Source organism: Micropterus dolomieu, linkage group LG05, assembly GCF_021292245.1.
Source record: "Micropterus dolomieu isolate WLL.071019.BEF.003 ecotype Adirondacks linkage group LG05, ASM2129224v1, whole genome shotgun sequence".
NCBI classification, from domain to species: domain Eukaryota; kingdom Metazoa; phylum Chordata; class Actinopteri; order Centrarchiformes; family Centrarchidae; genus Micropterus; species Micropterus dolomieu.
In genome coordinates, this window is record NC_060154.1 from 26984770 (window position 1) to 26997754 (window position 12985).

The 12985-nt window shown below is 39.8% G+C and overlaps 1 protein-coding gene across 3 annotated transcripts in view; it reads right to left on the reverse strand.

The window, feature by feature from the left end:
• The window catches only part of tprg1 (tumor protein p63 regulated 1), a 24796-nt gene extending 12409 nt beyond the window's left edge, over window positions 1–12387 (reverse strand). For 2 of the 3 annotated variants that reach the window (XM_046048609.1, XM_046048607.1), the window contains exons 1-4: window positions 12230–12387; window positions 11833–12039; window positions 10477–10568; window positions 6145–6321 (exon numbers count right to left, since the gene is read on the reverse strand). In XM_046048609.1, coding sequence (XP_045904565.1) covers window positions 6145–6321; window positions 10477–10568; window positions 11833–12018 — 455 coding nt within the window. In that variant the 5' untranslated portion in view covers window positions 12019–12039; window positions 12230–12387. The remainder of the gene's footprint in view (window positions 1–6144; window positions 6322–10476; window positions 10569–11832; window positions 12040–12229) is intronic. The other variant, XM_046048608.1, reaches the window with a different exon arrangement.
• Between the last annotated feature and the right edge of the window lie 598 nt (window positions 12388–12985).

Here is a 12985-nt window from a genome sequence, read left to right on the forward strand (position 1 = left end):
ACTGATATATTTCAAGTGTTCATTCCTTTTAATTTTGATGATTATAACTGACAACTAATGAAAACCCCAAAATCAGTATCTCAGAAAATTAGAATATATATTATATTTATATATATAAAGATGTGGTAGAAAAAGTGTACAAGCAATAGGGATAACCGCACACTGGAGAGGATTGTGAAACAAAACCCATTCAAAAATGTGGGGGAGATTCACAAAGAGTGGACTGCAGCTGGAGTCAGTGCTTCAAGAACCACCACGCACAGACGTATGCAAGACACGGGTTTCAGCTGTCGCATTCCTTTTGTCAAGCCACTCTTGAACAAGACAGAGCGTCAGAAGCGTCTCGCCTGGGCTAAAGACAAAAAGGACTGGACTGCTGCTGAGTGGTCCAAAGTTATGTTCTCTGATGAAAGTAAATTTTGCATTTCCTTTGGAAATCAAGGTCCCAGAGTCTGGAGGAAGAGAGGAGAGGCACAGAATCCACGTTGCTTGAAGTCCAGTGTAAAGTTTCCACAGTCAGTGATGGTTTGGGGTGCCATGTCATCTGCTGGTGTTGGTCCACTGTGTTTTCTGAGCTCCAAGGTCAACGCAGCCGTCTACCAGGAAGTTTTAGAGCACTTCATGCTTCCTGCTGCTGACCAACTTTATGGAGATGCAGATTTCATTTTCCAACAGGACTTGGCACCTGCACACAGTGCCAAAGCTACCAGTACCTGGTTTAAAGGACCATGGTGTCCCTATTCTTAATTGTCCAGCAAACTCGCCTGACCTTAACCCTATAGAAAATCTATGGGGTATTGTGAAGAGGAAGATGCGATACGCCAGACCCAACAATGCAGAAGAGCTGAAGGCCACTATCAGAGCAACCTGGGCTCTCATAACACCTGAGCAGTGCCACAGACTGATCGACTCCATGCCACGCAGCATTGCTGTAGTAATTCAGGCAAAACTACGTATTGAGTGCTGTACATGCTCATACTTTTCATATTCATATTTTTCAGTTGGCCAGCATTTCTAAAAATCCTTTTTTTGGATTGGTCTTAAGTAATATTCTAATTTTCAGAGATACTGAATTTGGGATTTTCATTAGTTGTCAGTTTTAATCATCACAATTAAATGAAATAAACATTTGAAATATATCAGTCTGTGTGTAATGAATGAATAATTTAACTTAATTTTTTGATGATATTCTAATTATATGACCAGCACCTGTATACCAGAAAAAAGAAGTCAGCATCTCACCCTCTGCACACTTATCGGACAGCTGTTTTTTTGATAATATGTCCCTTGTGACTCCTTCAACTTTAGGGAAGTGCAATAGTAAATCACCGGCGTGCCTCTTTAACCTCCCTTGGACCAAGCATTAATTTTTTTCTATTGATCATAGACCGGTGCTAGTCATGCTGCTATGTTCTGCACTAACAGACGCTTAGTCAACACTTGTTTTTGAAGCAGACTGAGCAGTAATTGAGATTAAACAGTACCACGGTTTGTATAACCTGTAAGGATTGGACATGGAATAAGACATAAATAATCCTCTTTCCACTTCTGTAACTTATTTATTCATTTGACTACCTGAGGACAGCTGCCCGTCAGGGGGGACTCCTGAAACTTTGACGTGGGTCCTCACCAAACATCTTTCTGTTGTGCTTTAAAGTCAATGACATGTTTGCATAGTTGGATTTGGTTAAGGAGTGTGCCCCTCCTTCTTACTTACTGAGGGAAGAAAATTCTTTCTTCGCATTTATTTTGTGGCGTAATTATAATCTGATGAGGTGTCCCACAGTCCATTATGCTGATGGTATCACAAATAGTTACTAAGAACCGACTGCCCTCTGCTGTCTAAGTGTGTATGCTGCTTTGGTTTGTATAGGTGTGGTCGGACAGACGGCAGAATGAGAGGAGGATGACTGTTTTCAAACCAGGACAAAAAGAACTAATGCAAAGACTGACTCAGGCTACAGATTTTACACCCTACTGATCTGTATATTGAAACAACTGTAAAACTAAATAATAAACCCACTTGTGTCAGCATAGCAACTAACAATGTGAAGAAGAACTTCTAGTTAATAAAACTGTTTCAAGTAGTTGAAGGTTGGGGCTAAATAAGGCATCGTTCCCTCTGAAGCCCTATTCAGAAAAAAAAAAACTACATCTGATCAGATGTGAAACAGAGCAGTGCAGAGCTGGGATTATTTCCAACCTTCATAAATATATATATTTCCTACAACAGTTACTGAAGCAGCCTCTAGTGGGGCTTCTTTAAACCTCCACACCCAACTCTTTCAGACAGGAATAAAAAAAATAGATGATGTGCTGGGTAATTAGTTTGTCTAGACAGTTTGGAAAGAAGGCACTTAAAAACACATCTTTCCCAACAGATGCAGAATATTCTGCGCATTTTCTTCACCTAGAGAAAACAAAATCATCATCAGGACTAAAAATACACTCCCTCAACACAATCTATTGGCATCATCAAGGTTTTGGGGAGGCTGATGGAGCGCAGGCGATGGTATTGACGCCAAACAAGCCGCTGGAGGGAGGTCTTAGGGGGGGAGTGGAGGGAGTTTGATATTCTTTGTTCTGAAGCTGATGGTCTGGGAACACATGGGTCAAAAGTGCTTTCAGTCTCAATTCAGCAAGTTTAATTCTGTTAATCCAAACAAACTGTTGGTGGTGGCCTGTGATGTCTAAACTTTCATGGCATTTTACAATCAGATAGTGTAAGAAAAAAATATCAACAAGCGATGCATTTGTGCAATACCACTATCAGTGTTGCTACAGCAAGACAGAACATGCACAAATTTAAAGCAATTAAATGCTGTGAAGGTGACATTTGTTGCAGCCCACACAGTAGATGGACTTCCTAGTAGCACTGATTCACACTAGCATTTGGTGAATCATTTGTGACAACATCACACAGATGAAGAAATGTGATGTGGCTCCTGCCATGAACCGTCTCTACCAAGGGTGCACACTGACATCAAGTGGTCAGATGACAACTGTCAGCTGGCATATCAGCGAGCAGATACCTTGTATTCTCACACTCACGTGAACAGTGATACCTCAAAGTAACAGGCAAGTGTCATTACCATGACAGCTGAAAAAGCCAGCGCAACATATTGATTCACTGATGTGGAGAAATGGAAACTTCCTTATTTAGGTTTGCATATACAGTATGTAGTTATATTCATTTGCTTTCAATGAGCAATGGTATTGTGGGAAAAAAATGTATTATTCCATCACTGTCTGAGCTTTCTGATACATCAAAACCGAAGACGTCTTTGATATCTTATCTTTGGACTTTCTCAAAAGGTCTTAATGGAGATTTTACTTACAATGTCAATCAAACCACAGAACTCAGTGTGAAATACACAGTATAACATACTTCACACCCAAGACCCAAACACATGTTTTTAGTGGTGGGGGAAACCGGAGCACCCAGAGGAAACCCACGCAGACACGGGGAGAACATGCAAACTCCACACAGAAAGGCCAGGGCAACTGGGGTTTGAACCCGCGACCTTCTTGCTGTGAGGCCACAGTGCTATCCACTGGAGCACTGTGCCGCTACCACTCTCATGTCTGCCAGTAAAAACGACTATAATTTATATTTTTATATTAAAATGGATCACATGACTATAACTATATCTGAAAGGTGTAGCCTGTAGTAATCAGCCCACAGACAATTATCACCCGACTCTGCTGTTCCCCTCAGCTCTATGAAGCTTTAATTTGTCAGACAATCTCATCCAGAAGCAGTTTTCAACAGAAAAAAATAAAAAAGTAAAAATATAGCAGCACTGTGTGCTACCTGCCCAGCACAACAGCAGACAGACAAAATTAGCGACTAGCTGGTGAACATAGTGGAGCGCTAAAGAGACAGATATTTCTGTTGGTGGTGGCAAAAAAACAGGACAATTAATATTAGATCCAACACAACTCCAAATGGTGCTAATGTTGCCTCGTGTCTACTGGATGTGTAAATAGGCAAATGTTTGCAAAGTTCGCTATACCAGCTTAATGATGATAATATGTCAGTGTTGTGCTTACAACTTTTGTCCTCTGTCACGATATGGTCAAAAAATCAGCTACTGCAGGAATGTAGTTAGCTGGGGAGGCGATAAGCGTAGGAAGCAGGATACCGAAAGACAGAGCTAGTAACTACAACTTTAATACTGTTTGTCAACTAGGGCTGGGCGATAAAAGGATACCAATAATTATTGTGATATAGTTTTCCACAATAGAAATATACCAAATGTTCAATAAATGTTCGATTTAATTCATTTAAATCATTAATTTTTCTATGAAGATATTTATTTTGTTGAAGAAAAATGATTGTTAATCATTGTAAGTGTTTTGAATGTTCAACCTCAGATTTGTGAAAATATCCACTATTTGGCAAATGTCTGTCATGTTCTGACCATAAAGAATGGTTTAAAACCACAATTAACCATCTGGTGTCTTAATTGTCGATATCGACTGATATGACATTTGTGATCGTGATAATATTTTTGGCCATATCACCCAGCGCTATTGTCAACAATTATAATATCTTTTATGAAGACATATTTTACATTATTACAACAGTGTTTTACTATATTCTCATTCATTCAAACATTCATGACACAACTTAGCCTATAACTACATTATAGTACGTTATAAAGCATTTGTTAAATGTTTACAAATTGCTTATACATGCTAATTTGAGGGACTTAAAATGAAGTGTTCCTGAAAAAGGAATGTAACATTAACATAGCAGCTGAATAGTCTTCACAGTAGTATTAGTATTGTGAAGATTAGTATTGTTAAGTAGTACAAGTATTTTTCCCTCACACTGATTTGGTGACGTGGAAACAAAGTTTTGTGTATTAAAGCAGTAGGGAGTATTCATTTACATACATACATGAACTTAGCTGTAGATCAGTTCCTGCCAAAAATAAGACAGAATGACCTAGACAAAAAAGAAGACACTTCCTGAGGGAGAGACAGAGAGGAAGACATAGAGAAAGAGAGAAGAAGCAGTGGAGATGAAGACGGAAAGAGGAAATGTTTGAGGGTCGAGTCTTTCTCATTTGAAACCATCTCTTTACTGTTGGACTCCCGGGTGGCTTTCACGAGCGTTTTATGTATAATTTAACGTAATGTGCAGAGATAAAGCCTCCTATAAAGGCGGCGCGCTCTAAGCTCTTCACAGCGCATTACGTTTTATTCATCAAATTAGTTTTAGTTGGTTTGGTATCCCCTGAGCCGTCTTTAAAAGGTTTAGATGAAAGGACTACATTAATTTTGCCACTAATCAGTTAAGTGACAGCTCCAAGTGACAGCTATGCACTCCTTACCCCCCAAAAACTCTCCGCACACTTGTCTCTCTGCCATGCCTGCTTCAACTCTGCTGCTCCATGTGTCCCTGGTTGCTCCCTGCACCGATCCTCTGCATGTATCCACCTCACCACACAGCCTTCTGATGCTGCCCTCAGCACAGTGTCACTCTTTCCACTGACAACTCAAATCACTGTTGATACTTTTCAGTAAATCATGCATGCTCTTGCAATATTAGAAATTCATTAAAAAGGCTGCATGTTGCATTTTTCATGACATCTTCAACATTTTCACAAAACTTGAGAATATGTTGTATGGTATATTACTTTAAAGTAGTTATGAAAAGATGACATAGTAACAAAAAATGTGACTAGGCATGTTTTACGTTTGAGCTTGAAAGCTAAGTTTTGCATTTTTCAAACCTATTTTCGAATGTTTTTGTGTATATGACTAACTGGGATATCATTTTTTGAAATTGGTCCAGTATTGAGTGAGCATGCTGCAGTCAGCAGCGAAACAGGGCTGCAATGCAGTCCTAGTGGGCGATAGCGCCCTCTCAAAGTACGTCCACTTAAGTGCTTCTTTTCGCCACAGACAAGTTCAGATTTTAAGTGTCTGACAACAACATGGAAGGAATTCCTACAGAGATAAGGTTTTCAAGAGCAAGATCCTTTTTGTTTAACCAGAAACAGTTGCTTTGGTGTTAGAAGTTTCCTGGTTACCCTTTTCCACCACAAATTAAAATATATTCACCCTCTGAGGTGAAAGCTGCACTTTCATGTACTGTTAAAGAACAAATCGAGGGCTAAAGGGAGGACTTACTGAAGAATGGACTGCTTCGGGAAGATGAAGGTGCCATAGGAGATGCGGTCCACAAAGTTCAGTGGGATCTTCTGGATTTGCTCACAGATGAACATGACAAAGTCGTACTTGACGACCAGGAGAGTGTGTTCTGTGATGAGAACAAGACGTTCTTTTTCATTGTTCCAGTGGTCCACCCTGAAACAACCAGAGAGACTGTGTTAGACCTCCAGTGAAAATCCTGAAACAAACTGAATGTATTGGCTTACTCATCTCTTAAGTAAAGTTGCTTTATTTTAACAATGTTACCTGTGCGTACAATGAGGCAAGGAGGGCAGAGGATGACTAGACACCAAGCACGTCTTTGAAAAAGATACTTTCCTGTGTGTGTTACTTGTCTGATCCTTGTGAAGCCTTGATGTCTTTGTGTATACACACATATTCATGAAGGTTATAATGTTGTTTTGTTGAAACTTTTTTAGAGGCGTTTCGCTGTACGGTCATTTTGGAGGCTGTTGTTTGATCAGTGATATAAATGGGGTGGGCAAAATAATAGAAATAGTAGGTACACCTATTTCTATTATTTTGACCACCCCATTTATATCAGGCAACTGGTTGTCACCCCTAAAACAAAGCAATGCCTGTTTATGATCCCTCGTCACTGGTTGCATATGTTTACCAGTTAAAACCAGTGTCATTTTCTTTTTTGTTTTATAGCAATCATTTTTAGAGGTCAAATTATAAGACTAATGGAACGTCTGGCAGACAAATATTATTATGTAGCAGAAATATGTTTGTTCTGTTTTCTTATCCTGTTCCCAACTTGGGGTTGGCTTTCTTGCTTAGAGTCAGATGACTTATTTATACTGATTTATACTACTCTCATGTTTTCATGCTGAAGCCTGGATTCCACCAGGCACAGTTGCGCTGCGTTCCGGCTGCATTTTTGATGGAAGCCACGTCAAGCTAGACAGAGCAGATCGAACCAGTGAGGTAGTCGGACACGTAAACTGCATAAAGAATCTGGTCAATTTTCAAAATCTGTGCAGATACCCAAGTGTATATCAGCAATAAACACAAAAACAGACAAACAAAACGAGGAAATGGAAAACGCTCTGCTTCTAAAATGGCCTCTGTGGGTTTTGAAGCCGTGCAGAGGACGAAACAAAACCAGGCAGCAAATGCAACATTAAAGAGCCGTGGCTGGTGGAATCAAGGCGTAACTATGCAGCTGTAGCCAGCTAGCTTATCTTGGCATAGAGACTGAAAACCAAGGGGGAAAAAGGTAGCCAGGCTCTGTCCAAAAGGTAAAAAAATCTGTTTACCAGCACCTCTAAAGCTCACAAAGTAACAAGGCAGCTTGTTTGTTTCTGTACAAAGAGCGAAATGAAAGAAAGACAATTAGTCATTTTACAGAGATTAGGAGCCAGACTAATTCTTAGGCAGGAACAGATACCAGGCAACTGGTGGTGACTCCAGGAAGTAAATGCTTCCATCCATGAAAATGAAATTAAAAAAAATAGGTCAGAGAATTTTATCCTTCCAAATCCCTTTGGACTTCTGAACTGTCCCCACTAATGCATACCCTGTGACAAAAGGTTGCCAGTTGACCTGTTGATAGATTTATTTAAAAAGGGCAATAAACCAAAAAGATTAGGAGCCGCTGATCTTACATCCTCTAAGATTCGTCTTTTGACTCCACGTGGAAACCACTGCTGTAGAGAGTTTTTATCTACGTGCATTTAAGACCTTTTTTTGTAAAGTGCAGTTCTAATGTCAGTATTCTGCAGGAGGTTATTTGAACACAAAACACATACAGAAAAGCTGCTCAATTATGTACTGTAAAAGCTTCACAATTTCCAAAAATGCCCTTGGCAAGGATCATACAATATGCATGCAAGCATTTCTAACAACCAACCTTTACCACCACACACACACACACACACACAAGAGAACGCAAAGAAAAATCAAATTAAAAGAAACACCTTTAAAGCAACAAACTAAAGTCTGCTTTCGCTTATGTCCTCAAAAGTGTTGCCATTTTAATTGATGTCACAAAAAAGCACAATTTCACACAGCCTCTCCCTCACCGCTGTGCACACAACAAATTCACAGTGGCATGGATTCTCTTGGAATGGCTCTCTTTCTTACGGCCTGCTGAGCCGGGTTCATGTGGCCAACTCAAAGTGAAACACACTTGAGTGCTGCTGGCAGCCGTAGGCCAAAGCAGACAGTTCACTGAGCAGCCAAAGCATCATGGGAAAGGTGTGGGTGAAGAGCTTTGACTGTGCTAATGAAATGAGTTAACCTTGACTGGATGGCACAGAGGTGTTACAGAGATCCAGGATCAGACTGGGGTGTCTGACACACTGCTGGCGCTCAGCTTGACACAACAACACAGCGCTACTTAGCAAGACGACGCTGATGCCTAAACTGATGTACCTCTGTAGGACACACTGGGATCCTTTGTGGCACACAAAAGAATTTTTTGACCTCTTGGAAAACACGCTTATTAGCTTTCTTGTCGAGAGGCTGACACCATTGTCATGTCTGTATGCTTAATAGGAAGCTTCTGATCATCATTAGCATCTGATTAGCCTCATTTGGCATAAAGACAGGAAGCAGGGCGAAACAGCTAGTTTTGCTCTGTCCAAAGGAAAAAAGAAAAACAACACCTACGCTGATAAGCTTGCTAATCAACAATTTATATTGTATTTGTTTATATCGGTTTGTGGTGGACTAAGCTAACTGGCAATCTTCTTATCTGACTCTGAGCAACAAAGAGATTAAGCATATTGTATCTACAGTTGCCCTTTCTTTACTCTTTAAATAACCCACTGTTACTAAATTACTATAGAAATTTTAAAAACTATACCGCTAATTTGATTCTTTTGTTTAAAATGAATAAAACCACCCACTATGTTTGTACAAGTACAAATAAAGACCTCCATGATAAACATGCAATCTCAAATGCATAAATAAAATGGCGATCATTTATAAAATCGCAAACAAATGATAGAGGAACAGCCAAAATAATAAAAGTAGATGAACTGAGATTATCTTACATTTTCTAAAACTAGTGACAATCCTCAGCAAAGCCAGATTTGATGAATTCTTTGTGCTTTTCTGAGATTAGTCATCAAGGCTCCCTCTGGGAAATTCAGCAGCAGTGTCACTGAATGACCATATAATGCCCTCTTTCTGTTGCAAGAAATCCTACAGTGGCTTCTGTAGCGTCGATAACTGCAGGCCAAATGTAGGACAAACGTTAACGTGTGCTGGACAGAGCTGCATAAACGGAATGTATTATTCATTCTCACATGGCCAGCCTTTTAAATGATTCCTGAAAGCTTTTGCAGGAGTGATCCAACCTGACATCGCCAGGTGCACTGGTAATGTCCTGCAGTCATAACATTTAGCTCTGCGTTTGAGGCAGTTAAATCACTACCTCTGCATTGACGTGTGTGATATTCCTGGGTTAATTAATGGGGACATCTGTAGCAACCACTCTCTCCCTATGGGCAGCAGTTATAGAACACATGTTAATGATGGATTATGAATGAGCAATGCATGATACCGTAAACTCGCTGGGCATTTACTGTCGCACCATTGCTGTCAGATGTGCTGTTCTGAAAAGATAACCAGGAGATTATTTCATAATAAAAATTAGGGATGCATCGATCCAACTTTTTCAGTACCGATTACAATACCTGGGCTTTGGGTATTGGCTGATGCGGAGTACCGATCTGTGTAAAATTAATAAGCTGTATTCCTCAGTGTGAGGAAGAGACTGGAAATTGTGCTCTTTGGCATGAGCCCTCTAGAGGTGCTTGATTAAGTTGGTTGTGTTATATTTTGCAGTGGTACTGCCAACCCTCGAAAAACTGGCTATGCAGATATCTCAAGTAGCTGTAGAGCTTGTTGGCTTAGCAAGCGTGAAATCGATCCAGCTATTTGAGTCAGTATCAGGCCGATATCAGATATCAGTATCGTATCAGTCCATACATAATGAAAACAATAATTCGTTGCAGCCCTAATGACAACAAGTACAACATCCTGTGAAGCATTCATAGCTGCTCTATAAACAGTCCTCAGTATAATTAATGACTGACAATATAATGTAACAATTGTAATCATATAAAATCAATCACATCATCACAGTTATATGAACATTACATAGGAAATGTGTATTTATCTTATTTACAAATTATATTTATGATTTCTACATGTGCATAAACAGGGGTGAGGGCGGTGGGGTTCAAGTGTTCACGAGGGACTTCCTTTGGCACACATTACGCTGCATGTCAACACAGACATGAAGCTGTGTAACAGAACATAATATCATGAACTCACTCTGCCAGCAGCCAAACGCTGCGAACGTTGCCATCTACTTCTTTATCCACTAGAGCTTCAACGTCTTTGATGGCCTGATTCAGAGTGCCAGGCTGAGGAGACAGAAATGCACGGGTGTCACTTTCTAATTTTCCATTGTGACAATCACACTGTGCGCACAGAAAGCTTAAGGGGTAATCTTTGAGGCAGATGTGCAGCTGGGACTGGTACTCCAACAAAATGTCAACGCGTCTGTGTGTCAAACAAAATAACAATAAACAACAACATGAAGCTTTGGCATATAAAAATGACTGCAAATGAAGAAAGCTGAGCGGGCAGCTTCTGTGTATAAATCTAAATAACTTTAGGTTTTTGAAGAAACAAGAGAAAGCTTCAGTACATAATACATTACACATCCGAATTGTCAGCTACAAGCGTTTCTGTTTTCCAATGCAATCCACAATCAAACTGTAATTTTTATAACATGGCATTCTGTCCTTGTACTTTGTGTTTTATTATTTCAATGCCAACTTTGAGAACTTAAAAAGATTAGGTGTTCATACTGTGGGCTCCTGACAGTCTTACTGTAATATGAGCCTGGTGCTGAGCCAGCCTGCAAATCTGCAATAAATTAATAGTCAATATATCAGCCCGGCCAATTTTATCAACACAGTCAGGCAACCTTCTTTTACATTATAGTCTCCAAAAGAGATGTACTGATTGTAGTTATTTAAAGTAAAAGTAGCAATACCAAGTCAAAATTCTCAGTTACAAGTTAAACTCCTCCATTCAAAATGTTACTAGTGATTGTAGATGTATTATCAGCAAAATATATTTAAATTACTAAAACTAAAAGTACTCAATATGCAGAAAAGCCCTTTCACAGGTTAATTTTGCTGTCTAATGCTATAGTATTATGCAAGTTAGCATACTATGTGGGCAGGTCATGTTTAGGCCGGCCAAGGGAAAATTTGAATATAGACAAATCTGGCAGTCAACAAATGCTAAGCTAACATTTATAGGCCTACTTAATATTGCATAGAGTCACTTACAAATAAAATTTAAAAAAATACATAAATATACACACACTTGTAACTACAGCTGCTAGGCTCCCTAATGTAAGAAGAACTTAGAAATGTAACAGTATGGAATAACGTTAGAAGAATAAAGCTAACAAAATATTAACGTGTACATAAATGCTACTTTAATATTTTGGTGTTTGGTAGCTTTCGGTAGTGATGAATTTGATTGAATTTCAAATATAGCCTACTAGAAGTGATGGGACTTTTTTTTTTTATTGCAGGAAAAATGCAGAACTATTGTGTTGACAGAACAACGTTCCCGTTTGTCAAGTGGAAAGGTGGCGAAAGTCTTTACCCTCAACACGAAGAACCTCCTGCGCTTAAACTGGTCCAGAGATGACTCCACAGAGATGGCCCCCGCAGCTCGCTCCTCTGTGCGGGCAGCGGCAGCAGCGGGCTGGGTGTCCTCCAGGCCGCCGGAAGACCTGAGCTGATGCTGCTGTTCTTCACTTGGCACTCCTTCCTCCTCAGCTTCTGCCATGATAGGGCTTCACAACACCTACTTTAAAAGTTCAATAACATTAGTGTGTAGCCACTTTAGCCAGCTTCTTTTCTCTGAGCCACCGCAGGGAGACTACGTGACTTTCTTTCCCAGTATCGAAGCTTGAGTTGCCTCAGAAAAATATTTAAGGAACATTACTTTGGATCAACATTAGGCTACAACGTTAAAGTAATTAAGAGGCTTTACCTACCACTAATTATCAAGGCCACAAGGCGCTGTAAGTGAGATAAAGAGGCGACAGCAGCAGCAGCAGCAGCAGGTGTATAACTTCCTTGTTCCGTGTCTAACATTTGTTTGAAAGGGGTGCGGACGACCTGCATCTCAACACACAGGCCTTTCATCCCTCTGATCTGATTTACATTAGGCAAACAAGGAACCTTGCGTACTTAGTTTCTGCTCGTCTGGCTTGGGACTGGTTACTGTTCAGAATTAAAATCATGTTTCTAAGTATTCATTTTAAAAAGTATGTAGCCAGGAAAGTAAATACGTATTTGCCATTTATTGTCTGTTTCTGATTTCTGCTGATAGGTCACGTGGACTATGGTAGATGTGAATGAAACTTAACTAAATTGAGGGTTATATAAGACCAGGAGTATTTCCTGTGGTGCCTCTGACAGTGAATGAGGGTAATAATAATATGTTGTATTATTACAGAAGGCAATTAATTCAACCAAAAAACGATGCTATTGAGAAAACCTTTGTGGAATTTGACATGCACACATGATTTCTGGACAGGAAACCTGAAAAAGCTTTTCCTATATTGACACAGCACCAAACCAAAGGCAGACAGACAGTCACTAGCTGCTGAAAAAAGTCAATCAAGCTTTAGTCACAAATATTTTTGTTGGGCTCCACCTTGGAAAACAACTCCTCCAAGTTATAGCGAAAGTTTTTAATGCTGATGCTTTTATTTTCTTCTTGTAGTCAGGACTAAATGCCACTGTAA